At 28.3% G+C, this 15,239-nt stretch overlaps 1 protein-coding gene across 1 annotated transcript in view; it reads left to right on the forward strand.

Annotated features, from left to right (window-relative positions):
* The window catches only part of LOC107454452 (cell adhesion molecule Dscam1), a 106,251-nt gene that overhangs the window by 31,962 nt on the left and 59,050 nt on the right, over nucleotides 1-15,239 (forward strand). The window contains exon 2 of the mRNA XM_071184207.2: nucleotides 9,174-9,494. Within this exon, the coding sequence (XP_071040308.2) occupies nucleotides 9,174-9,494 (321 nt within the window). The remainder of the gene's footprint in view (nucleotides 1-9,173; nucleotides 9,495-15,239) is intronic.

The following is a 15,239-nucleotide window of genomic DNA, read 5'->3' on the forward strand; positions in this document are numbered from 1 at the left end:
TGTAACGAAAATTGTTTAGAGGTTTATAATTTTTAAAATATATTCTATTGTATTTAAATCACTTATGTTTTATAGTTTAACATTTGATATTAAAAGTAACTCAAAAAATATTTAAAATTGTGGTCTTAAATTAAAAAACAGATTGGTAGCACAGATATTGATATCTATAAATATTAAATAAAAACTAAATATCAAAGTTTATTAAGATTAATTGTAGAAATTTCAAATTTCATTATATTACATAATTTAAGTGATTAATTAGCATACAATCGCTTCATTCTTCCTTTGTTTGATATATAAAAACCAAATTAAGTTGTTTTAACGGAAGATACCGAAATGCCTTTGAGATATAGCACTCATTGAACACAGGGGCATAAAACTCCTATACGGTCATTTCCCGTTCATCGCTGATTAAATGTCTTTTTCGTGCGACGCTTCGCATTAATTACGACGGTTAAATTTCTTGCATTCATTTGAAACTATGTTATCTGTATTTGTAATGTACCAATACACGTGTGTTTGATATCGCCATTACAAGAAAGATAAATTGGCGAGCCTACTCAACGTCGTTCCACCAAATAAGCAGCAAATGGGGCTATTAACTTTAATGAGCTCTTCATGATTGCTGCTTCAACTATCTAATGATTGCTGCATCAACTATCTCTTAAGCGCTGGAAGGAAGCACTGTACAGAAAATAACAGTTCTGTCTAGTAGAGCGTAGAGGAAGATAATTCATCAGGACAGAAACGAAAGTGATAGTTTGGTGTAATATTACAATTTATTTGTTACAATTCTCTTGGAAAGTTTAGAAATGAGATAAGAGAAGCGTTTGATGTGTAAATCAGGCAAGAGTGTATGGTGCTTGCATGGATTTTCTTTGCCATAGGTTATGTGTCCTTTAATGAATTGTTATGACATTGCGCTTGTGTTGTTATTTTTCGCAAAATTGTTTGGAAATAAACATTTATAGCTTTTCTCATGTTTACATGACTGGAAAGCTTTTTTAAAAATATTATTATTATTTTTTTAAGAATAATAATTTCAGCCTTATTTAAAAGTATTGTTATTGGATGTCATTTGTTTTGTTTTAAACCTATTCCTAAGTATTTTTCTACGGTAATATTTAGGGAAAACCTCCGAATTGCTTTTAAAATGGTTGCTAAGACCGAATATCGAAATCTAAAAATTGTAAACTTACTTCATAAATTTATCTTGCAAAGTTTAGAAAGTATGTAAAAGTTGGGATTGGTGTTAATATCGAGTAATAGAGGACAATTTTAAAGTGCAAAATACTTGAATGGTTTCAATTGAGTCGTAAAAAAGAAAAAACAGTAGATAAAATTCTAGATAGTGGGATATTAATTTTTTCTGCACCTTTTGCCTTGTATCGTCCATTATGAATGAAAAAAATCTTTAAATTTAAGTATTTATTGCTTTTCGCATTTTTCAATTGCTGGAATTTTTTTGAAAAAATATCTTTTTTTAAGAAGAACAATTTGAGTTTTTATTTAAGCCAATTGTTATCGAATGTTATTTGTTTTTCTTTTTGCCGATTTTTCTGTAATTCTCTACTGAAATTTAGGTAAAAACTGAAAATAGTTTTAATAGTTGTTGCTTAGATCGAGTATGGACAAATAAAAATTGCTAATTACTTCATACTATTCGCTTTCAAAGATTAGAAATTAAACAAGAGACGACACTGATGTTAAAATCAGGTACTAGAGTACAATTCCAAAGTTCATAATTCCTGAATGGTTTTTTCTATTTCTTTCATCGTAAAAAATGGTATCTAATAATTGCATTTTTTTTCTCCTATTCATTATTAATTCCGGTTAAAAAGGTAAAAAATTCCGGATATAATTTTGTTATAAAGTACCGCCAGTTTGGGTGCACCATCCATAAAATTTATGATACCGTAAAATAACATACAGTAAATTTTGCAGTAATATATATTCATTTAGAATGATTCAGTGATTATACAGTAATTATTGCTGTAAAAATTCCGGTATGAAAATCACGGTTGTTTGTTCCATAACATGTTACGGTAAAAAAGGTATTTTACGCTAAAAAAGTACCGGAGCTAGCACTGAGAGCTAGCACTTTTTACCGTAATTTAATCCAGAAATTTTATGGTGTAGCATAAATAAACTCTTAATTAGATAAAAACAAATAAAATTTTTAACAAAATTTATTTTATTGCATTAGTTGAGAAATGGATCTTTTTTTCCAAAGCACATGCAATAAGGTTCCATTCATTTTAGAACTTTTCTTACTTTACATTATTCATATAATTAATTAGTATACAGTCGTTTCATTTATTTATAAAAACCAAATTAGGTTGTTTTCATGGAAAATATCAATATGGGATGCTACCTTTGTTACATAGCATTGAACACATGCGCATGAAATTCCTATATGGCCATTTTCCGTTTATCACTGTTTAAATGTCTTATTCATGTTGCGTTCCGCTTTAACTACGACGGTTAAATTTCTTGCATTCATTTGAAGCTATGTCATCTGTATATGTAATGTATCAATATACATGTGTGTTTGATATAGCCATTACAGGAAAGATAAATTGGTGAGTTTACTCAAGGTCATTCCAAAGATAAGCAGGAAATGGGGTTATTAACTTTGAAATGAAAAGATTACAGTTTTGACTAACGATTTGGACCTTCTATCATTTGCTTAAATATTAAAATAATCTTAGAGACACTCCGAGTAATTAAAATGTTTATCTGATTCGGTTTCGATTCAAAGTATTAAATTAAAAAACAAATAAAATTTTAAAAAGAAAAGAGCTTCAGCACTCTGAGAAATCTTGCAACTCTCACATTTGACGATTCAATAATCTTTGATCTGTATGTCGTTAATTTAGAGAATCGTTTCATCACAAAATCAAGTAATTTGTGACAAAACGCGAGCTCTCAAATATATGACGAAAATGTTTCTTCGATGCGGAATCTCATCGCAGTGCATTGTAGGAGAGTGTTATCTAGATTGAGGGATAGATGATTGAAGCCATAATGAAGACATAAGACGACTAGGCCACATGGTGATTAAGGAGTTCATCTCATGCCAAGAAAACCCCGGACACGAATCCGCTACAGGCATGCGTTGCATTCTATCTCTCCATTCAATCTGTCGTTGTGCTGTTGGGTTGACGTTGATTATCAGTAGGATATGACAGCAAAAAAGTGAAAAACAATGTCACCCATTAGGTATTAAGCACAGCGAGAGTCTCGTGGTATTTTTTGTTTTTATTTACTTATTTATTATAATTGTTTTTTTGAAAAAAGAAATAGTATGACGAAATATTTCTTTACTTTTGACTCGAAATACACTTACAACTTCTCGAAAAAGTGATGATACTTATTTCGTCACTTTGACAAAATGTTAGCTCGGAGCATAAACAAGAAAATGGTTTCGACAAAAACGAAGAAAGTTTCGTAAAAGTTGAGTAACCTTTTTTAAAAGTGCATCTTATTCTATGAATAAAGGTTAAATTGGTATATTTCAATGATGAATTTTACGATAAACATTGTGATTGATGGTTTTAACATTTATGCCATCTCATCTCTGATTGGTTGTTTAGCTTAGTGATCAATTGAATTGGCAAGACATTATTCTAATGGAAAGATAATGCCTTGATATTTCAGGAATTTTACATGCTTGTTTTATGACGTACAAAATTATTACAGAGGAATACACAGAGAAAAAAGGCTTAGTCAAAACTAACAGAATATGGTAAGATTTACCATGATTCTGGAATTACAGAGGCAACAAAGAGCTTGGTAATTTTTTCGATGTGCTTTGGTCATGATTTTCTTGAAATTAACAATAAAATATCGTTTTATAATATGTCATAAAATTCTGTAAATGTTGTAAGACTTGGTAGTTTTATCATGATACTTTAGAGCATGACATTAAAACCATTTATTCGATTAAATTTAATTTTTAGTCTTATAATTTTTACTAATGTAATGAAAGGAGAACAAAACTTTTGAAAGCCAGAATTACCAGTTAGCCGTTACCATATGATCAGAAAAATTAACGAAGGAATTGTTTAAATACGATATCATTTCGTCTTATAAACCAGTATTATGGATTTTTTTTATACCAGAAATGTCATTACCTTATAGTATGATAGTTTTTCCAGAATTTTTTCCCCGTGTGTGATATTTACTGACATTAAGGTTTGTTCATCATTACAAATTATGTTTTTTACTAAGATCTGAAACAATTTATTAACTTGTAAAGACGTTAGCAAACATTATAGTATCCACACTTCTTATAAAAAAGGAGTTTTTATTTAATATAATGGATGAAAAATATTATAAAATATTCTCAAAAGAACATGTTTAAGGAAATGTCTTACTTGGTGTAAAAAATAAAGGTCGGTTTCTTGGAATGAAAAAAAAAATTGAATGTAAGTATTTCCCAATGGAGTTCAAAGTATTTTTGCTTTGAATTTATTTCGTAAAAATAAAGTGTTTACGGTATAAAAACGACTTCGGGGAAAGAAAACTGTTCGGTGAATTCAATGGCATGGATCTGCGAATTAGTTTTAAAAGGGATAAATTTCGTTTCGAATCGATTGTTGTGGAAATCGTAAAATAATTTAACTTCGTTTCAATACTTCCAACTCACTCACTTAGATTTTAATGTTTCCAACACTCCTACATAATTTTATTCACTTACTTTGTTTTTAATTTTTTTAATTTGTTTTTTTATTATTTTATTCTCTCATTTTTTTTTTTTTTTGCTTTCCATATTTCCAACTCTCTTCGATTATTTGAGTCAGTCACTTTTTTTTTTTTAAATTTTCCATCGTTTTTATAGTTAAATTGCAATGTGCGCTAGACACAGATTAAAAGGAAGGTATTAAAACTCAATCTTAGATAGATTTTTGCCTTGAAATTATTGCAGAATGAAATTTTACTTAATTAGTGTTTGTTTATTTTTTGTTATTAGCGTGTTCACTTTATTTAGTTATGAATCTTCTGCCATGTAATGTCATATGTTTAAAACTTTTATTTATATTATTTCATTTGTTTGTTAATTTCACAGCTCCATAATTGTTTTTAGCTAATTGGAAAAAAATTAAATTAAAAAAAAAGACCAAATATAGATATATTATCTAAATGATTGTTCTGACATTTGAAAGATATTGAGTTGAAGCTTTGCAAAAAATTACTATAAATAATGCATAAAATATAGTTATATTTTAGTAAAAAAATCATGATAGAGATTTCAAGATAATTATTTTTTTTAATATTGCACCCACAAGTTATTTTGAATGTTTCTTTATTTCAGCAAATTTCACTTAAACTTTATTGTGGGATTTTTTAAAACTTTTAAAACTAACTCTGAAGATTTCAGACAAAACATTCAACAGTTTTATAGTTCCCTTAGGAAAAGGCATTACATTTTGTTACTTATAACTAGGACTGGGCTATAAATCGATATATCGCGACATATCGATTTAACGCCTATATCGGCAAACCGATACAGCGACTTTCATTCCAAGCGATGCATCAGAAATCTGATTTAAGCCGTTGAGTGAAGAAGACGATATAACGATATAGCGATACACGCAAGGACTTTCTCTTACGTTCCGATGCCAATTCGCGCTGTGGAAGACGATATTGTTTCGTTATGTTGAGACGGCCTTGACTGATGAGCGGTAGAATCAGAATCACTTTTGAGACCTTATATCGTTATATCACATGTTCGTTTTCGCAACTTCGCGATTTGAAATCGTTTCTTGTAGATTATTTTCAATGGGATTAACTTCGTGATCGCCGTCGTAACCTTGTTCTGAACGCAATCTATTATTGAAAAGAATTTATAAAGAAAAGTTTCTTCATTAATTAGGTAAGTTTTTTATTTATTTTCTGACAAAACTTTTTTTATATTTTTAAATGTGAAAATTATCGGAAATCTAATTTAAGGCACCCATAACGAATTAAATTACAAAGTAAATAAATTTGTTAGGTTATTTTTTTACTTTCTTTTAATTTATTAAAAACCTTTCGGATAAAACTTCTAATAATTTAATGGGCTTCTATTACTGATTTTAAATTTATAAATCTTGAGTTGTTTTTATTTTTAGAAATAAAGTTAAAACAAAACTTATTTTTTGGACATAAGTCAATAAACTTTATTTGTTGAAAAGAATTTGAAAAGTTTGCGAATTTTATTCATTTCTTTTTTTATTATTTTTTTTTTATCAATTACTACTTCGTTTTATTAGTGAGTAAAATCATTATTTTTTTTTAATTTTCGTTTTATATTATTAGTTAATTAGCTAAATATATTACCGAATATCACAATTCTTTTGTTTTTATTTTTAAGAATTTAATTAAGAAACTTTGCCTTACTTTGTTTTTCGTTCATAATTCGATCATTATTTAATTTAATTTAATTATTTATATGAAATAATAATAAAAATAGTGTTTAAGAAGCATTTTTTTTTCCTAAAATTTATTTAGCTCTTTGTTTTAAGCATACAAATAATTTTTTAACGAACTTATTTTTTAAATTTTGTTCCTATGCTGTTAGGTAAATATATTGATAAATTTCACTTTTATTTATTTTTTTATTTTTAAACTAGGAAATCTTTTGTTATTTGCGTGATCATTTTTAGAAAATATAACAAAACTTGTGTTTACTTCTTCATTAAGAATTTGAACATTACGATCGAACTTAATAATTCTGTAATTATTTACGCATAATAGTACAAGCAAATATTGATTTGTTAAAAAAAGTTTCTTTTTTTTAAAAAAAAAAAATATTTTTAACACTTTGTTTTAAGTGTATAAAGAATTTCTTAACAAGCTTTTTTTTTAATTTTTTAAATTTTCTTTCAATAATTTCAGCTAGATATCTTTATAAAATTCCCTTTTTATTTTTAAACTGAGAAATCTTTCAGAGAACGAAAATTTTAAGAAATTATTACAAATCTTATCTTTACTTTTTAGTTTAAAATTCGAACATTTTTAATTTTAAACTTCGGCTTTTAGTCAATCTAACTTTTATTTTAATTAAAATATATTTTGAAATTTTAAAATCAGCTTTTGTTTAATAACAATATTTTTTTTCATTAAGGGTGTTTTAGGGGTTAACTTAAATTAAGACTGCTTATACCTTATAAACGATAAAGAAGTGCAAATATTTCATTCTGTATCTACACACATTTTTTCAATAAATATTTTAAGTAAGATTTGTACATCTTAGTCAATTTATTTAATATCTTTCTTTAGCAAAACATATATATTTTCAAATTTATAAATTGATTTAAATCAATATGCGTATGAAGTTTTGATAGAAATCTGACTTTCTGTGCCTTAAAGTAAATGAAATTCAAAAATACTATATCGCGATACATCGCTATATCGCGATGCAAAACTGACGATATATCACGATATATAATTTCTAATATCGCCCAGTCCTACTTATAACAATAATAATTCTATTAACTCTTCATTGCAAATATTTTTTTTAAAGTTATAAGTCGAAATCATGCAAGCGTATCTTTCAATTTTATTAAAATAATTGAATAAAGTTTTTAGATGTACAATTTAGCCAAAATTAAGTTTGATTCCCTTTCAGTTTTATTTTTGCATATATTTTTTTTATTTATAATTAGACTAAAATATATGGTTATGAAATATAACCACATTTGAATTAATTATGCATAAAACAACCAACGCATTAACAATCATTAATTTTAGTATTCGACTTTAAAGTTTGCATAATATTGGGTACAATAAGTGCAGAATCAAATTAAAACTTAGTTCCTTTACTCAGAATTGAAATAGCTGTTAACTTGCCTACGTCAATAATTCATTTTTTAGACACTAGATGCATTTAATTTCTAAAGAAAATTCCATAAAACGAATCAAATCTTCTCGGATACATTTGAAGTAAAATGTATTTCATAAAACTGGCAAGAATCTAGTTTAAAACAAAATTTCTATTCCTAAAGAACATGGCAATTGGAAAAAAATCTGTAAAATTTTAATTTGGTTAAGTGAACTGTTTTCATACCATAAACTTTATTTTTTTCTGCACGTTCACTATAAAATCTGTTTATAGCGTATATTACTCCCGATTCTCCCAAGAGAGAAAATGCATGTTTTGCCTTAAGAATGGGAAAATTATTAGTTTAAGTCTTAAAATTATTTATGGCTTAAACTTTAAGACATAAATAATCCTTATACTTCTATTTTTTCTGTACTCTAAGAAATTCCCACATCAAATCTCGATATAAAATATCGGCACTTCATATGCATCATCTGTAAAATCCACTGCTGCCATAAAATAATGTACCGTAATTTTTGCGGTAATATTTAATTAGTTAGAGAGTTCCGATGATTTTACGGTATTTATAACTGTAAAAATTGCTGTAGATAAATTTTCTTCTGGTTACATGTTCAGATAAAAATGAATTTAATGGTAAAAACTGCCCTTTTACCGCTACCCTTTTACCGTTTGATCTGTAATTTTTTACAGTGTATTAGATTCACATTACTGTTCACAGGCTTTAAGATCAGAATTTTAAAATGATTTCAATCCACAGCAACTTGAAAGCTACATTTTTGATATAATTATTAGACCATGTGCTCTATAGCGAATACGCATTATAAAGTTAGATTAATGCGAACTTTTGTTGTAACAATTATCATTTAAGCGGGGAAAAAGTTTGATGAAAAATTCCACAGCAATTTTGATCTACACCAATTTGATGACAGTATCAAAAACTAGAAGAATCATGATCAAAGTTAATCAGAGCAAGAAACATTAAAATCCTTATAAGCCATTTGGGATTGAAATAAAATGTGTTTGCACAACTTTAAATACCATTAAAAATAAACTGGGTTAAGTGAATAGCCATTTTATTTTTTTTCACTACTTCTCTCTGATTAACCACAATAATCATTTGGCATATTTTAAAGAAAATTTTCTTAACTTTTGCGCACTCAAATAATAAAAAAATCTTTAAAGTATGCAGAATGATTAATGCAGTTTTATATAATTTATATTAAAACAATTGAATTTATTTTCACAAATTTATTACTTAAAGTATTTTAAATTATTAGTGATAATTAAACAGCTTCTATGTTAGAATCCAAGTTTAAATGTAATATTGTTATGTTTCTTTTTTTAGGCTTTTCTCTAAATTTAAAATTAAGTGGTCCAGTGTTTACCATGGAGCCTCCATCAGTATCAGAATTTTCAAATTCAAGTGGCACTGTCATACCCTGTATGGCTGACGGTCACCCAGCCCCTCTCATAACCTGGACAAAGAATGAGGGTCAAGTTCTACAAGATATACCAGGTTTGAGACATGTACGACGTGATGGAGCTTTAATCTTCTCACCATTTACGCCAGATGAATATAGACCAGACATACATGCTGCAGTTTATTCTTGTATTGCTACAAACAATTTTGGATCTGTTGCAAGTAGAGATGTCCACGTCAGAGCTGGTAATTTTTTTAAAACTTTTTTGGGGGGTTCAGGCATATAATATTTTAATTTCATACTTAATACTCGTAATACTTGCATACAAAAATTTATGATCAATAGAAAAAGCAAATTTTTTCGGAACAATTATCTGCCAAATATATTTTATATGAGCTAAACAAATTACTTTTTGGAAATTGGCTGTCACTGCTCCATTTCGCTGAACTTAAATTTTATTGAAAAGTATTTCTAACTTCTTCCATTATTATTTTAAAATTAGTGTTGAACATGTTAATGAAAAGTTCGAAAAAATCTAATCTTATTTTAAAAATCAGTTGTATTTTAGTACCAAGCTATGTAGGATTTTAAAGAAGAAAGAATATATTCTTTGTAATACCAAATGGAGGAAAAATCTATCGTAAATTTGAAAAAAAAAGCTTCAACTATTTTAAATGATTTGATGTGCTCTGCGTAGTAAATAAGGATTTCTTTTTTACAATTTCAAAATTAATTAGTTCGCCAATAGATTGCATTACTTAAAAGCAAAACTATGCAACATTAGCTAGTGCTGCAAATCCTACCATTCCAGCAAAAACATTTGCGGAAGCGTTTGCTATTTTTGTCTTCACACTGTACGTCAATGCTACAAATTCGAAAATAGCGTTTAAAAGTATTTGTTAAAGACGCCATCTGTTGACAAACTTTGTTACAGTCAAACATTACATGCAAACATTGTCGTCAATAGATTGCTTCACTTAAAAGAAAAACCATCAACATTGTCTAGTGCTGCAAATCCTACCATTCCAACTAAAATATTTGCACAAGCGTTTGCTGATTTTGTCATCAGACTACACGTCAGTGCTACCAATTCGAAAAGAGCGTTTGAAAATATTTGTTAAAGGCGCCATCTGTTGGCAAATTTTGTCACAAATTTTGAAACTTGGCGAAGATAAGTGTTTTGTGCAGCAAAAACATTAAAATCTTTCCGTTTAATTTTCTTGAGTCGACGGTAGATAGCTTACAAAAATATGATAGTGACTTCCAATGATCCGCTTGCATATACTTAATTATTATTTTTTTGAAAACTTCTTACTGAAATGGACTTCATAAATGATTTCAATTTGAAATTAAAACCATTGTTATTATTTGTCCACCGTTGCTAAAATTGTTATTAATTAGAGAAATTGCTAAAAGTAAAAAATTTAATGAAGAGAAAATTTTATAATTCATCGAATGCCCTAAAAACATTTTCTCAAACTTCAATTCAAACTTTCTTCATTTCAAAAAAAAAAAAATGAAATATGGGATTCTTCCAAAAATGTAGCACAAGCAATATATGAAACTCAGTTGACGGAGAATAATCAAAATAAATGGACTCAGTTGAGGTGCTGTAATGTAGAGAAATTGATTTTCTTTCTGTTTAGACAGAAGGAAAAAGAAAAAAAAGAGTCGATATTGTGAGAAGAAAAGAGTTGAAGTATGTTATTTCAGTGGATTGATAAGTTGATAAAATTGTTTGAAACGAAAAATGTCGCTTTTTTCTTCGCTAGAGATATTTCAGCCCCATAAGAACTGAAAGAACTATGATGAAACTTTTAAAGAAGTTGATTGTCTGAAAATGTACTTTTATATTTATTTGAGATTTTTGCTGTTGGAGGTATATAAATCGAGCTTAGCAAGTAAATCTCTGCCATATATTTGAAACAATATTTCTCCACTACTGTTCAGTAGAATTTCAGTTCAGTATCTATATTGCAATAATGGTCAGCCATTAAATAAAGGGAATTTCGTAATTATAAATTTCTTTTAAGAAACTAATTTTGAAGTATTTTATTTCAGTGAGTTGATAAGTTGATAAAATGGTTTGAAACGAAAAATGTTGGTTATTTCTCCGTTAGAGATATTTCAACTCCATAAGAACTGAAAGAACCATGATGAAATTTTTAAAGAAGTTGATTGGCTCATAACAAAGCGGCACTAAATGCAATAAAATCTGGTAGATGCCTGAAAAAAATGCAGAGGAGTTAACAAAGAAATTATTATTACCTCTTGAAATTACATGTATCTCTAATTTTCACATGGAAATCAAATTTAATCCTCACTAATGATTCAATTTATTTCAATAGTCTTTATTATCATCCCTCGATCCAATGTTAACTTGAGACGACTTTCTTCAACTTTGCCAAAGATCTTGAAAGAATAAATTTTGATTGGTTTTTACGAACCGTCCTTTATAAACAATCAACATAAAATAGATTCTGAAGCATTAACATCCATTCGTCACATACAGAGTTATTCTGTACTACAATTTCAAACTTAGAAGCATGATGGAACACATCATAAAGATTGAGAATTGCATAGTAATCCATGAAAGGAAATATTGCGGTAAATAAGTCGGTAAAAGCGTCGCACTCTCTGCAGGTGGAGGGCTGAAGGACCGTGAGCTCGATCCTGGCAGCCAACTAAGCAGTCGTTGTGCACACGTTAAATCTGTCATTACTCTAAGTTTTCTTGTTGGTTGTGTCAGGGATACCAATTTAGGTACTGATCACGTCATTTGACCAAAATAAAAAATGACGCGATATTTCTGCTATGGAAAATAAAAGATAAAGCCCTTGACAGAGGAGCTAGGTGCTCGGCCATGCATGGAAGATATGCAGTTCAAAAATTTCAGCATACGCCATTTGGGGTGCCTCGTATGTAGTGCCTCGTATGTGGGAGTTGGTAGTGAGTACGCAATTAAAATGGTACTTTTATTCATCTAAATTATCTTAATTTTATGTAAATTTTATAGTTAAAAAAAACTATCCTCAAACTTTGAATTCAAATAAGCCCAGAAATTTCCATTCATTGGTAATAGCCTTTTTTTTTACTGGAAATTATTAAATTTAAAGTTAAAAAAAAATAGAATTGAGGCAAATCTATAAACCTGTTTTAAAACATTTAAGTTTAGTAAAACTCTTTTAATTTAAATACAGACAGGTTAATATTTTTTTTGAGAAATGAAAGATATCATAATTTAATTTTAGAAACTGCTTTGAAAAATAATTACTACAATCAAATTTATCTTTTGAGGACAAAAAAAATTGCTTATATCTAATAACTAAAGGAAACAGTAGACATAAAAAATCAAAGTTGCAATTTTATTTGATCATTTTGTAACCCTTTATAAAATTTTGATGACGTTATTAAAATTCTCTGCACAAAATTGTGAAAAATAATTGCCAGTTCAAAAATTGATCTGAAAATTTATAGGTAACGAGTTATAATTTAGTTAAGTACGATGTATACTTATTTCAATAGGATTTTGGGGTTTTGGTGCTTATGTAAATAAAAAAGATACACAGAAAGTAAGTTTTCTTTTGATTCCAAATATGGATACTGCTTTAATCAAATGCACTTAAAATCAAACAACGCACACCAAATGCTTCTGTAAAATAGCTTCATAACAAAGTAGCAAAAATCAATTCGCATGGATTAAAATTGCGAAAAAGAATTTACAAATTATATTAAGAGAGAAATCAAATCTTCTAAACTGAACTACTAATTGAAATACAGGTATTTACAAAGTAAAACTTTTATATCTTAATCATTAATAAAAAAAGTCAATTTAAAAACTTTTTTCTTTGATACAAACTAGTAACTTCTAACTATTTTAAACATTTTAATGGTAAACAATGACATTTTGTAGAATTTTTATCATTTTTTGCATTTGTCCTTTCAAAGTTTTGGAAATGTTAAATAAATATTGTTACATTTATATGAAAAGATCTATATTACCTTTCTTACGATAAACAGATTATCTTAAGTATGCTCAATAGAGTAATAAATCGGAGGAGACCGCATGCCCGCAAACTCGTGAAGCCTTAACTGCAACCGCGGCGCCATATTGGTACAACCAAAACAAATCGAACTTTGTTGAACTAGAGCTGTATGTGTTTTAACATTTTTCAAACTGACTAATAGATCTTATCTTAGCAATTAGTCTATTGTTGAAAAAAGGTTGAATCCCGAGAAAATGCCAACTTCGTTGTCACTGATTTCCTTTAAAGCAGAAGGTGGACTAGTTTATCCATCAAATGATGTATTTCATATTTGCAAAGAATGTGAGATTGCGTTCAGACAAGAAATCCTTCAAACTAATTGTAAAAACTCAAAAATATTGATTATGAAAAATGCTCCTAGAAAAAGTTTGTTCTCATAATTATTTTTCAATTTTAAGTGAGCATCAGTTTGATACCGAACCTATTGCTAATGATCTTGTACATCTTATCCGTTCAATTGTGCATCTATACTTTAAAGTTCGCTTAAATTATTGTTGTAAAAATTTATCTTTAAACAACGAGTCAAGGCGCTAGTTTTTTAAACACCTTGTTAACTTCAGTGGACAATAAATTTGTTACTTGGCTATCTTGTTTTTTTCTTTTGTGTTTACTAAAATGTTCTAGAAGAGATTGTGTGTTTCGTTTAACAATTTTATATAATTAAAATTATCGTATTTAATAGAAGTAATTTAAATTTTTTTTTTGTTTTTTTAATATAATTCCTTTAACATAACTCTCTTTCCTAAAGAGCAGCAAGTAATTATATATTTACTCATTGTATTTTCAAAGTTCTGGCATTTAAATCTTGTATTTTGCAGGATTTCTATGTGCCTTAAAAAGGCTTTAGTATTCATTTTATCTCTTAAAGTTCCTTAAAATTTGTTTCATCTGAGCCTTCCTCTACTAACGTCTCAATTGCTGTGTCAAATCTTTAATTTATTATAGAGCATTCATTATAGATAATAATGCCTGAGCATTTATTATAGAGCATTATTTGCTCACCACTTCATGTATTTTGTGAATGAGCATTTCATGAGTGAAGTTTAAACCTCAATTGGAAAATAAATATTCCTATATATTAAATACTCTGGATATTTACCTTTAAAAACCAATACACAGTTATTTTACGTTGCTATTTGTAAATTACAGTTTTGTACACTTCATATGATCAAGTGCTTTGCTAGAGAAAAAGAAATTAGGCTTCTCTGCTTAGTAATAAACAGTAGGTTATGGACTAGATTCATTTCCCAAGTGTTTATTCAAATGGCATCATGTTGATTATTGCTATTCTTTTAGCACAAACCAATATTTTCCCCTTTAAATATTCTAACTTTAAGGAAAAGTGCATTTCATATTATTTTGTTTGTATTCAAAATAGTGTGGTTTTAAAGTGATATCCTTTGAATAAATTTTTAATTGGAAAGCAGCCCCCTTAAATAACAGTAATATATTACTTTTAATGCCCAGATAAAATAAAAAGGAACCTAAGTTCCCGAAAACTGCTGTAAAGTTCTTTTTTTAATTCAGTTGTAAAATAGAGCTATCTTAAAACGTTATTTTTTGGGAAGAAGAAAAGAAACTAGTGTTGAAAAATTGAATGAAAAAAGGTGTTATCTATTAACAACAAAACTATTTCAATCACGTTTTCGAAATTTTCCAATCATAAGAGAAAAGGTCAAGAACAACCTAACTCTTCCTCTTGAAACCTGAGCGGCTCCGCGAAGTTTCTGGTTATACCAACATGGTCGCCGCTCTTTGACAGTTACTTCACTCGCCCCTATAGGGAAGGGGAGGAATGCTCACTCCTTCTTATTTATAACTCTATGGTATGCTCTTCGAGGAGCATTGAGGAACAAATTCGTTTGTTGCATCTGTATAATATTAGATCTTTTCAAATTCGGGCGTTAGAATTTCAAATCCAAAAATATTTTTGCTCTTGAAGCA

The sequence above is a fragment of the Parasteatoda tepidariorum genome, chromosome 10, assembly GCF_982258835.1.
Source record: "Parasteatoda tepidariorum strain Cologne lab strain chromosome 10, Ptep-v5.0, whole genome shotgun sequence".
NCBI classification, from domain to species: domain Eukaryota; kingdom Metazoa; phylum Arthropoda; class Arachnida; order Araneae; family Theridiidae; genus Parasteatoda; species Parasteatoda tepidariorum.